General features: G+C 37.9%; 1 protein-coding gene across 3 annotated transcripts in view; it reads right to left on the bottom strand.

The window, feature by feature from the left end:
• Positions 1–6,446: 6,446 nt before the first annotated feature.
• Positions 6,447–13,403, bottom strand: part of TAB2 (TGF-beta activated kinase 1 (MAP3K7) binding protein 2) — a 91,282-nt gene continuing 84,325 nt past the window's right edge. For all 3 annotated transcript variants that reach the window (XM_055310099.1, XM_055310101.1, XM_055310100.1), the window contains one exon: positions 6,447–8,408. In XM_055310099.1, coding sequence (XP_055166074.1) covers positions 8,266–8,408 — 143 coding nt within the window. In that variant the 3' untranslated portion in view covers positions 6,447–8,265. The remainder of the gene's footprint in view (positions 8,409–13,403) is intronic.

The raw sequence follows: 13,403 nt of genomic DNA, 5'->3' as shown, positions 1-13,403 counted from the left end.
GGACACCATGACTTATGCCTGAACAAAGTGCATTTTCTCGGTGAGACACATCACAGTCTGCTTGCGCTCAGGAGCACTACACAGCATGTCAGCGCTATGCTTGGGATCATTTTAAACAGCAAAATCACTGACAAGAAAGCACACAAGTGCACAAAGCGTGGCACTAACTGAACCGTAAAAACAGACACTTGTTTACAGTAGGAAGGCTGGAGCAAGAAGGCAGAGCACTGGCCCTTTGACCTCAGCTGGGAATGTGAGAGTCAGGAGACTTGGATTTTTCACCGGGCTGCACACGCCCATGAATGGCTATATAGTGAGCAGGCAAATTCACAGGCTACGGCATCTGAGATTGTGAGGATTGGCTGTGCACGCACACTTATTTCCCCTTTGAAGCTCTAAGGCGGTGACTTCCCTCCCTTGTCAAGTAACACTGCCTGGCTGATGGCAGGAATGTGCTGCTGGGAAGCATTTGAGGGAAGTAAAGTAGCTGAAAAATAAAGCCATGCTAGGTCACTGAGTTTATAAGGTGAACTTAAAATTTGTTGTGCATCTGCTGAGTGCCAGGTCCACGTTGGGAACAGGATGTGCACTGGCGAGCACAGGAAGAGGCCTTGGCCTCACAAGTTAGAATAGGATTAGGAAGACTGGCAAAGGAGGGAGAAGCACGAGTTGAAATGTAAACTGTCTACTAAAATAATAAAGATGATTCCGGAGATCGAGAGCTGATAACTCACTGTAGCCATCTTGGAATAAGTAGGAATAAACATCGATTTGGTTAAAAGTGGGACTGGAGTTAGACTGCCTGATTTGAATTTCTGGCCCTGAGTCTTACCAGCTGTGTGACCCTGGGCAAGTCACTCAATCTCTCTCTGCCTCAGTTCCTCAACTGTGAAATGGGGATACTATAACATCTACCTCGTTGGGCTCTTCTGGGGATTACATGAGTTCCTATTTGTAGAGCACTTAGAATAGTGCCTCACAGAGTGAGGCACAAAGCACATGTTGGTCATTATCTAAAAAGATGCATAGCATCCAATTTGCTGAAGAAGTAGATCTTGTCAGATCAATTTAATTATGTTTGTGAGAGAAACAGGTAAATGGAACATGAGGTAGTTACATCTACATGGAAAATGCAGTCTTGGCCACCCAAGATCGTGAGATGTTCTGACCCCACAGGACTGAACCATGGTTGGTCCTGAGGCTAAGAATCGGCACAGCCATTCTGCTCAGTCCCTTGGTGAGTGACATACAAACCTAGTGAAAAAATGCCCAGATGTGTAGAGAAGGATTAATTTAGGATTCTCTTTTCAGTAAACACTGAGAGAGAAATTAAAGCTTAATCTAAAACACTAGAAAAAGTGTTTCTATAAAACTGTCAACAGCCACGAGATAAAAGCACTGATGGAATGAAAACAGACAACAAAAGCAAAGAGCAGGGGGAGTGACTGGATAGCATCCTTCTAAGGTCAGCTAGGTTCCATGGAACCACTCTGAAAAGCACAGTGTGCTCTGCTGGTCACCCCCACAGTAAGAAATCTCCAATGCAAAAGCATATGACATGCAAGTGCCAGAAGACAAGCATTAAGCCCATTCTCTAAGTCAACCAGGATGCCCAAGTCCCCACATCCCTGCATAATTCCAAAAAATGGTTAGAGGAAGCTAGTCCCTAAGTGAAAGTGTATGAGGAACAACTGAAGGTACTTATTTTGTCTAGAGAAGAAAAAGTCAAAATGTTACTAAGTTGTACTTTTTGAGAATGAAAGGGAATTTCTCAGTATCATGCCTGTAGAAAACTGAGAAAGTAGAATCAATGAAGCTCCTTACAGTTATAAAATCCTTTTACTTGTGGATGGATGAGTCTGTCAAAATGCTATGAAAACGAAAGTCTTGTACAAATCCAAGGGAGTCTCAAGATCTCTGCACTGCAGCAAATGTAGATTCCACAGCACAGATGCTCAGAGAAAAAAAAATGACAGTTGGCCTAAGGTTTTCAGCGAGTCCTGCTTATTCTTTATTTCGCTTGTCTTAGAATGTGGGGGCCATTTGTTTCGTGTAATGTGAACCCACTGCATTTAGCTGTAGGTTATTAATGGTTGTGAACGCTAAGTTTGTGGTTGAGAGAAATGCAAGTGGCAAGTTTCAAAAACTTTGCTGTCATGTTTTTGCCACTTGATATTAAATATAATTATGCATTTTTTTATTAGGATACTCCAGTCTTAACAAAGAACACCTATCATTCATTGCAATGAGATTGCACGACTTGCTTCTCAGTCACTTAGTAGAGGGTGGCTGCCTGGGTTAGCCGTGTTCTAAGATGTGTGGACTGTCTATGAAAAGTATCTGGTTCTTCAGCATACGGGTTTGTGAAATAATTCTGTTAAAAACCAAAAGGTAGTAATACACTCCAAGCCAATTTGTATAAAACGTACACTTGTTTTACAGCATGCATCATATAGGCAGTCTGGGTCCTTTTCACCTTTCCTGGAAAAGGGGAGGAGAGGGTTATTACATCCTTAGCATTCAATTTTCTGGTTTCCTTCTTCTCTTGATTAGTCTTCTCAGGAAAAAAATTCTTCCACGTCCTTCTGCTTTGTGAGATTAAAAAGAATTGAGGGGTGTTTGGATGGCTCAATCAGTTAAGCATCTTCAGCTCAGGTTATGAACTCAGGGCCCTAGGATCAGGGTTGAGCCCCACGTTGGGCTCCCTGCTCAGTGGGGAGTTTGCTGCTTCCTCTGCCTACCCCCAACCCCACCCATGCTCTTTCTCAAATAAAATATTTAAAACATTTAATCCTCATGATGTCTAAGAACAAGCAGCCACTCAAATATCCGAATCCAAGAAAAGGCAAAATTTAAGCTTTCAAGTAAAATTGGATATAAATCAGAAGCCTCCGTTTCAAATGCCAATTTCTATATTCCCACAATTTCCATAAGGTCTCTACTTCTCTGTACTCTTGCAGAACCACACAGAGGATAACGGAAACATCCCATTAATTAGTTACATTTACATAACCCAGTTGTATTGTGCTATCTCCCAGTATTTAAAATGCAAAGCATTCCTGGCCTGGCAATCTTCAACTACTGATCCAATGGGAAAACATATACCAAATTCAAAATGGCTGTACCCATTGATTAACTTGGAATTAAGAGAACTGGTCCTCAAGAATCATTTACTGTGGAGACACAAAGGGCTCCTAATACCAACTCTGTCAGTAAATGGACAGGTCAAGGCAGCAATAAATGCCACGTGGGCACAAAATATAGTAAGTGCTACAAGAGGTACAGTTTGGGAAGGCCTCATAACCTTGACCCCTGACCTGATCCTTCAAGGTTTAAACTTAAGTAGAGGAAATGGGACAGATGAAAGTACACTAGTGGGGACGTGCAAGATTAAGGGAAGTGAACAGGCCAATTTAGTTGAAGAGTATTGTCAGAAAGTAAGAAACCGTCTTGAAGATGTGGGCGAGAGGCTACAGAATATTGTAAGTAAGCCCAGTCAGCAATGGGGAGATGATAAAGATCTCCAAACGGGAGCGTATGGGTGAGATCTTCTAATCCCAATCCTAGCTGCACTGGGCCAGGTAAGAGTTAAGAAACTGGAGGCAGGAGAACCACTTAGAGCAGTGTGGAAAAGGCACTGAGCTGCCAGGAAGTGATGGGTGGGCTCACGGGTGGGAGTGTTTCCCTCAAAAATCTCTGGAAAGCACTTCCATGGTGAAAATACTATAGTATTTGTTCTCTGTGCTAAGAGGATCCATAAACATTTTTGGAATGTAGTTGGGATCAGAGGAAGGATGTATTCCTGCCCTAAGGGGTGAAAAAGGAGGCTAAAAGAAGGGGACTGGTAAAGAGAGAGAGGCTAGAACGAAGTGTGCCTTGGTCAATTTTAGGCTTAAAACAAATATGCTAATGTGCAAACACTGGAGTAAGTCCTTTGAAGAATTTGTTATACTCCATCATAAAATGTACATTTATTTTTTTAAAATATTTTATTCATTTATTCACGAGAGACACAGAGAGAGGCAGAGACACAGGCAGAGGGAGAAGCAGGCTCCACGCAGGGAGCCCGACATGGGACTCAATCCCGGGTCTCCAGGATCACGCCCTGGGCCGAAGGCAGGCGCCCAACCGCTGAGCCACCCAGGCATCCCTGTACATTCTTTAGATAGCTGGACATACAACAGAAATATAAACACACCTGATCTTTAGGTCAACCTTTGATAATTTTGTAATTTTTGCAAAGCAACTAACCTTTTGACATTAAAAGGCAGTCACTGAAATACCAAATTCTGGTCCACTGAGATGTCCCTAGACCAATTTAGACAAATAACAGCAAACTTACCGTTTCATTCACTGATACTGTTGAGAAAAATGCATCAAAACCATTCATTCAAAAACATGGCCCACTGTTTTAGGACAATGAAATTCCTAGTGAGAAGGGGTTGGCTCAGCTAATTTCACATTAATGTCCTCAGTGCTCCTATGAGGCCGGTTTAACATAATATAATTATCTTCATTTAACAACGAAGGGAAATAAAAGCAAAGAACTCTCCTAGGGTTACAGGGTAAATGTAGGGAGATGCCTGAATTGGACTTCAACTGTGCTGATTAGTAAGAAGGAATGGTCCACCTAGGAAACAAGGTGCCATGGTGTTAAAAATGCAAAGGCACTGAATATAGAATTGATGAATCACTATATTCTACATCTGAAACTAATATAACATTGTATGTTAACTCTACTGGAGTTTAAAAAATAAAAAAATGCAAGCGCTTTCATAATCTTTCTAAATAACTAGGCAAGTCAAACTATTATAATGTAACACAGTTCTATTTTTGAACCTATAATATAGGAATCTGTAGTTGCAAAGACAATGCATTACCGATCATTTTTGTATGACACTCCCTTAAAAAAACCAACCAAAACATACTGTTTTTTTTCCCACTTTTAACAAATATAAAGCTACAAAACTGTGTTTTCTTTAAAAGTCTTTTCTCTCAAGTTGCCTTATTTTCAGATGGAAGCAATAAAAATTAAAATGCAGCCCTGAACCATTTCATCTTCAAGTAATATGGATATAATAATTGTAGTGTCTAAAAACTGGTGCCAAAAATATGTTCATTTATCATAGAGAAATGTAAGTATTTTGTAATATTATAAGGGAAACTATGCATTTTCTAAGGCAGTAGAGCCAACTTCAATTACTCATGGAGGGGATATTACACCTTATGCCATTCATTTCTTAAACCCATCACTGCTCACTAAACTGTCCCAACAATATTCAGCCAGGATAGAGGTAATTGAAATGTCAGTAAAGTCTGCGATTTATTGTGCTTGTATCAAAATATGTTTGAAGTTAATGGCTAGCATAGTTTTGACTGTCTATGGACAGGACTGTGCATAATTTAAATTCTCCAACATAAAGTCAATTAATATTAGGCTGCAGATTGATCTAGATCAGTCATTTAAAGAAGTAAATGGAAATTTTACAAGAAAAAATTAATTTTCCTCTTTCCCAGAAAAATCTGCAATACAACATGCATCTTTGCATAATGTGTTAGTTATAATAGCACATACTGGCCACTATTCTGTTAATACAGAAGTTTTCCTGAGAAGTCAAGTTACATGAACTGCCAATTGCCCACCTCCTCCTTACATATAGAGAATATCCGCACCCAAGGATAATTAGTGATGAGAAACAGAACTCTATCTTTCCATCTGAGGTTCTTAGTACCTATAATTCTATTTTAGTGCAGTAATTCCAGGAGGTGGTTTCCAGACCACCAACTTCATATTCCTTGGCAAAGAGTATTTCTGTCCCACTAAGTTTAAAAGACCAATGGAGGCAAGGTAGGGCTTTCTGCCCTGACTGTATCATGGCAAAGAGACCAGCGAATGCTACTCCGCCTTTTTCAAGCTCAGAAAAACCAAGTTATGTCTCTTGAAAACTCAATATAGAGGTTCTCTTCAAGAGAAGCACCAGTGGGATCCTCAGCACTACACATTATGGAATCAAACATTGTTAACTGAATGACTCCTCAGGCCAAGTGACCCCAAGATATCCTGTTTTCAGTGAGGTAAGCTTTAAAAACCCAAAAGAAATCAAAGGAGAAATAATAAGTATGAAAAAGCAATATCCTTTTGGGGAGGAGATTCAGCTGAAACAATGGTCACTCTCTTCCATTAGTTAAAAAGCCTGGGGGAATGGAGAAAAATAATCCAAGAAAGGCAGCTGAATGCCATGATGTCACGAGAAGACTCTAGAGAATGAGTTTTCTCTGATTTCAATTAACTATCAAATGTTCTGCTGAGGTATAAATTGTCTTCTATCCCACAAACTTTAAAAACAAGTCACAAAATCCAAATTAGAATATAAGTTTTTTAATTTTTATAAATAACTTATCTGTTACAAAGATAGTTTACCCAGCTAAATCACAAAACCATCAACTCAAGATATCCAAATTACGTTTTATTAATAAAACAAGTAAAAACTGATTTATCAATCTTCACATAGAACTGCAGATGAAGCTGAAAAACAAGGCCTACTTTTAAAACAAAATGCATCAAATGTAAGGGCTTTGGGTCTATGGTCTAATTAACTAGGATTGTCATATTTCTTCTCATATACAAGATGCAAAGCCTGGAAGTCACGGCTTTGACATTCATATAGATCACTTGTAATAATCCTGCTTGTATAACAAATATCCATTTGCAGACATTTACAATGGGTGACAGTCAACATTATCTCCTACCTTTTGCTACATTTCAGCACTTCCCTTAGCCCCATTCTAAGCACTGATATATAATTTCATAATTGTTTTTTAAATGCACTGTTATTTCCTTTTCTTGATTTCATTTAGTTATATACATTCCCGATCATCTGAATATTTATTTTCCTTATAAAAATATATCATCAAAATAAAGAGATGCTTGAGGTTGCTTCAGTGTTCAAGTTTGCTCGTTTTTCTTTTTTTCCAGCTTTCCTTCAGTTGTCCTAAATATGACTAGCCTCGTTTTATAAATACACATGATACTACCACCAAGTCAGGTTTAGAAATGGATTGCCCCGACAGTAAAGCATTTAAACTTCTCCCCAAACCAGGGCTGTAGGTAACTGCTGCTGTTGCTGGTTTTGAAAACTGTACTTTCCCAATAGTAATCTCTTGTGAAAGTTCTGTGGGACACCAGGCAGATGAAGCAAGCTTAACCTGTTGCTCTGTCAGTGGGTTAAAAATATCTTTTGTTTTAAGCTTCCCTGTGGAAGATCAGTGTGTCGTGCCACCCACTGCTGAAGTCGGCAGATATAGTGTGACTTACAGACAGAAGCCTCGTAGTATCTCCTGCAATGCAGTGTGCAGCATCTGCATGTCTTCACAGAACAGCGGTACTCATGAGGGCAAAGTACAGAATAAGTAGAGGAAAGTTATTTTGTGCACAGTTTCATTTCATTAATGCTTTTTTATTTTAAGGCACTGCTTCTCTCAGGTAAGGCTTAAAAAGGGACATGATCGTGCTTAATCACTAAAAGGAAAAAAGAAAATTAGTTAACAAAAGACTATTACACTATACATATAGAAATATAAGAAAATAATAAAGAAAAGAAATCACTTAAAGCAGACTCGAGAGATCTGTACAGTAGGAAAAGCTTCGGGATATTTCACTGCATGTTTGTACAGACAATGCATGCTGCTTTCCTTTTCATCTTTAGACCCCAGATGCTGGCTTCACAGAGTGGAGACGTTTTCAGGGAAGACAAAGACGAGGCCAAGAGTACCACAGATTCATAGAGTTCTTCCCCTACCCATTGGCACCTTGCGGCAGCAAACAGTTTTTTAATAGTTATACCTTGTTCCTTTTCTTCATGTTTGTAGTGTTTCACCGAAAGCTTTCAAAAAAAAAAAAAGGCCATTGTTCTATTCCTTCCTCCTGTCAAAATTCAGTAGTGACATGAGGGGACAAGGTACTGGGCACACCTAGGCATTAATATATTGACAATTATCCACAATGGGCTACTGGTAACACTGTACGTAGTTAGGCAGCGGGCAACCAAGTCTCTCAGCAGATTCCCTCATGTGATGAATTTCAACTGCCCATGACATTAGACTGAGGTATTATTAGCTCTGTGGGCTGACATTTAACATTAGCACACACCATCTCGTCACACCTTCAATTTGACAAAATCCTATGTAGCAGTGAAACTTTTCCCCTGATGACAGACTAGTTTCTTGAACTTCCAATGTGGTTTTAGAGCTATAGTGCCTTTTGGCTCAGAAATGCCTTGGCATCTCACACTGTTCACAGCGGATTAAGGCTGGATGGTTCAAAAAAGTACAGGCAGTACAATTCCACTGAGCCCCCTCATCGTCTTCTGTGTCTTGAGTCTTTGGTGTTTTGATGGTGGACCTTTGATCTGTAAGGAAGTAAACGAATTATTTTAGAAGCAAAAAATCACAAAGTCATAAATTACTGGCAACTTTAAGCACCATTTGGATTGCAAAGCATGAAGCAGCCTGTTCAACCAAATGATGCAGCTAGCTGAAGCAGACATACGTGCTCCATTCTCACCAACCTCTGGCGCTTCTCTGCTGGGGAATACCAACATGGACGTGATGGGGTCCCCTCACTATCTCCTTCAGGGGGAAAAGAGCATTCTTTTCTTGAGTTGATAGCAGGAGAAAAGGGGAATCAATCCATATGGGAACCAACAGCAAAGATTCCCATGTCACCTTGAGACTGTGAAAAATGTCCTACTACCATACAGACAGTGAGCCTACTGAACTGAACTTAGACTTTTGTTCCCCACTGAAGAAGTATTTATATTTGTTTTCTATCAGGAATGGATGTTTTTGTTAAATGTTCTCTATCTGCTAAAAATATAAGCCTTGAACAACACAAATTAAAAGAGAAACATGAGCTAATTTCTAAAGTCTTGACTATATCTCAATAGTAGACTTCGGGAAGTAAATCTGTGTAAAAATTCTACCTTACTTTATTTCTTAGTTTAGTTTGAAATCATTATTTATTACAGAACAATAGAGGTTGAGGGCTGCAAGAATGGAGTTCTGCTCCTGGCTTTGCTTCTCACTCTTCTTTGTTCTCTGATCTTAGATAAACCACATACCCTTCAGGTCTACTCCTTCCTAGAAAGTGAAGCCACTGCAGCTTTGAGGCTGATGTTCTACAGTGTTTGGAAGGATTAACAAAGCTTAAATGTAAGGGATAATTACATTCCTCTTCCAAGGTTGTGCCTAAGATGAAAATTACATTTATGAAACTACTTTTTTTTGGAAGGGAGCAGATCCCATTAGAAATTTAGGGTAATATTCCTACAAATTAGTTTGGGGAGGTATAAAAAAATGCAGCATGCATTGCTAGAGCTCTCCTGTCAAGGTTAACCATGTAAAGATTCAAACTATGTTAAAAACACTGTATATTAATTTGCAAATTCCACCTACTCCACTACTCTACTGAGTTGGTAACTATATAACTTTTCTGTTAATTTAAAAGATAAACAGTAGGTAAAATAGAGAAAATCAAGCTTTTACAACAAATCTAAAATAATTAAGTGATGTTTGGCATTCTGACCTATTTAGCAGCACTATTATTTACTGATTAGTCCAAAGGAACACTTTATTGCAAAATTGTCAACCTGAGGAAATAGTCACAATTTTTAGGCATTATGACCATTTTTGACACAGGCAAGAGCAACCTGAGAGTGCTATTTATACAATAATTTTCTTTAAATTGAGTAATTTAAAAATATCTAGTTAAAGGCTCATTTAAATAAAAATACTTGAAAAATTGAGGGTCTGATAACACTAGTTAAAATAAATAGTTAAAATTTTGTTTTGACTTTTTACCATATAAAATAATTTTATACTTCATACTTGGGAAACATTTTATAGGATGATTGTTTTAATCCGGGCCTCCATCCTACTTACTAGAATTTTGGTCTCACTTAGGTGTTAGAAAACATTCCCACCTGGCACATTTAAAAAACTGTCTATCCTTTTTAACTACAAAGACTTTTAGGAAGGTAGACTACTTGTATTAACACTATTATTAATATCTAAGGTAATCAACAGGGGACCTACAGATTTTTTTTAAATGAAAAATCTCCAATGATTTTCCTATGTCTGCACAATCTCATTTGGTATTTAAACTTACAAATCTTTTTATTACAGATATTTGGAAACCAGAATTTAGAGGAAGTTAGATTGTAAAAAATGGCATGTGATTTCCACACTAATTTTAGCTATTTAAAAAAATAAAACACTGCAGTGTAAAGCAGAACTGCAAAATCAGTTCTAACTAAATAAACCTCTACAAATGAAACTAGTAAATTCTCTATTTTAGCCTGAAGGCAAAAATATTTGATTCATATTTCTCCAAAATAGCATACAAGCTTCTATTGTTTCTGAAAAAGCTTTTAATGGGTTTTTTCTTTTTTTCCTTTTTGGGGTAATAATTGCCATATTTCATCGTATTTGACATGTTATAAACTTTTTAAATTGAAGTATAGTTGATGTACACTGTTGTATTAGTTTCAGGTGTACAGCACAGTGATTCAACAATTCTATATGTTATACAATGCTCACCACAATGTAGTTACCATCTATCACCATACAAAGTTATTACAAGATTATTGACTATATTCCCTATGCTGTACTTTTCATCCCTGTGACTTATTTTATAACTGGAAGTTTGTACCACTTAATCTCCTTCACCTAGTTTGTTTATTTCTTCCCACCCCAGTGACCATCAGTTTGTTCTGTTTATTAGTCTGCATCTGCTTTGTTTTGGCAGTTTTTTTTTTTATTCCAAATATAAGTGAAATCATATGGTGTATTATCTTTGTCTGACTTATTTCACTTAGCATAATACTATCTAAGTCCACCATGCTGTTATGAATGGCAAGATTTCATTCTTATGGCTGAATAATATTCCATTGCACACCCCCCTCCCCCCCACACCTTTATTTATTTATCTATCAACAGACTCTTAGGTTCCTTCCGTATTTTGGTTATTTTAAATAATGCTGCAATAAACACAGGTGTGCATGTATCTTTTCAAGCTAGTGTTTTCATTTTCTTTGGGTAAATACCCGGCAGTGGAATTACTGAACTGTGTGGGATTTCTAATTTTTGAGGAAATTCCATCCTATTTTCCACAGAAGCTACACCTATTTAAATTCCCACCAATAGTACACAAAGGCATCCCCTGTTCTCCACATCCTCATCAATACTTGTTATTTCTTGTGTTTTTAATACTAGCCACTCCTGACTGGTGTGAGGTGTTATCTCACTGTAGTTTTGATTTGCCTTTCCCTCATGATGAGTGGTACTGAGCATCTTTTCATAGGTCTGTTGGCCATCTGCAGGTCTTTGTTGGAAAAATGTCTATTCAGGTCCTCTGCCCATTTTAAAATTGGGTTATTTGGGGTTTTTTGGTGTTGAGTTATAGTTCTTTATATATTTTGGATATTAATCTCTTATCAGATATATGGTTTGTGAATTTCTTCTCCCATTCAGTAGTTGCCTGTTCCTTTTATTTTTTTTTTAAGATTTTATTTATTCATAGAGATGCAGAGAGAGAGAGAGAGAGAGAGAGAGAGAGAGAGAGAGAGAGGCAGAGACACAGGCAGAGGGAGAAGCAGGCTTCATGCAGAGAGCCTGACGTGGGACTCGATCCCTGGACTCCAGGATCGTGCCCTGGGCCAAAGGCAGGCTTGCTAAACCGCTGCACCACCGGGGCTGCCCCCTGTTCCTTTTATTGATGATTTCCTTGCTGTGCAAAAGCTTTTCAGTTTGATAATTGCTTTTGTTTCCTTTGTCTGAGGAGACATATCTAGAAAAATGTCACTAAGGCCAATGTCTAAGAGGTAACTGCCTGTTTTAAGAATTTTTTCATTTCAGGTCTTACATTTAGGTCTTTAATCCATTTTGAGCTTATTTACTGAAGAAACTATTTTTTTCTCCATTGTACATTCTTTCCTCCTTTTTGTAGATTAATGGATGATATAAGTGTGGGTTTATTTCTGGGCACTCTACTCTGTTTCATTGATCTATGTGTCTATTTTTGTTCCAGTACTGTATCTGAAATCTGGGACTGTGATACTTCCAGCTTTGTTCTTTCTCAAGACTGCTTTGGCTATTTGGGGTCTTTTGGGTTCCATACTTTATTTGTTCTAGTTCTGTGAAAAATCCCATTGGTATTCTGGTATGGACAACACTGAATCTCAATGTAGATTCCTTTGGTAGTACAGACATTTAACAGTAACAATTCTTCCAATTCAAGCATGATATACCTTTCCATTTGTTTGTGTTGTTTTCAATTTCTTTCATCAATGTCTTACAGTTTTCAGAGAACAAGTATTTTTTCCTTCTTGGTTAAATTTATTCATAGGTATTTTAGTTTTCTTTCACGCAATTATGAATGGGATTGTTGTCTTAATTTCTGCTACATTGTTGTTAGTGTACAGAAATGCAACGGATTTCTGCATATTAATTTTGTATCCTGCAACTTTGAATTTATTTATTAGCTCTAATAGTATTTTTGGAGTCTTCAGGATTTCTTTTTAAAGATTTTATTTATTTATTTATGAGAGACACAGAGAGACAGACAGAGAGGCAGAGACATAGGCAGAAGGAGAAGCAGTCTCCCTGCAGGGAACCTGATGTGGGACTTGATTAGGATGCCAAGATCATGGCCTGAGCCGAAGGCAGACGCTCAACCACTGAGCCACTCAGGTGTGCCTCTTCAGGATTTTCTACATAAAGAATCATGTCATTTGCAAATAGTGACAGTTTTAATCCTTCCGTATCAATTTAGATACCTTTTCTTTTTCTTGTGTGATTGCTGCAGGTATGAATTTCCAATTGAATAAATGTTGAATAAAAATGTCAAAAATGGACATCCCTGTCTTGTTCCTGATCTTAGAGGAAATGCTTCCAGTTCTCCACCAATGGTTACAATGTTAGCTATGGGTCTGTCATATATTGCTTTTATTTTGTTGAAGTATGTTCTTTCCAAATACTGAGTTTTTATCATGAAGAGATTGAATTAGGTAAATGCTTTTTTTGCATCACTTTGTTAATATGGTGTATCATGTTGATTGATTTTAAACCATCCTTGGATCCCTGGCAAAAGTCCCACCTGACTATGGTCAATGATCCTTTTAGTGTATTGTTGAATTGCATTTGCTAATATTTTGTTGAGGATTCTCTGATCTAAGTTCATCTGGGATACTGGCCTGTCATTTTCTTTTTTTGTAGTGTCTTTGGTTTTATCAGGATAATGCTAGCCTTGTAGAATAAATTTGGAAGTTTTCCTTCCTCTTTTATTTTTTGGAATCGTTTAAGAAAGATACTAACTCTTCTTTAAATGTTTGGCAGAATTCACCTGT

This window comes from Nyctereutes procyonoides, unplaced genomic scaffold (assembly GCF_905146905.1).
Source record: "Nyctereutes procyonoides isolate TBG_1078 unplaced genomic scaffold, NYPRO_anot_genome, whole genome shotgun sequence".
Taxonomy (NCBI): domain Eukaryota; kingdom Metazoa; phylum Chordata; class Mammalia; order Carnivora; family Canidae; genus Nyctereutes; species Nyctereutes procyonoides.
Note: the sequence above shows the minus strand (reverse complement) of the source record. Positions and strands in the feature narration are given on the sequence as shown.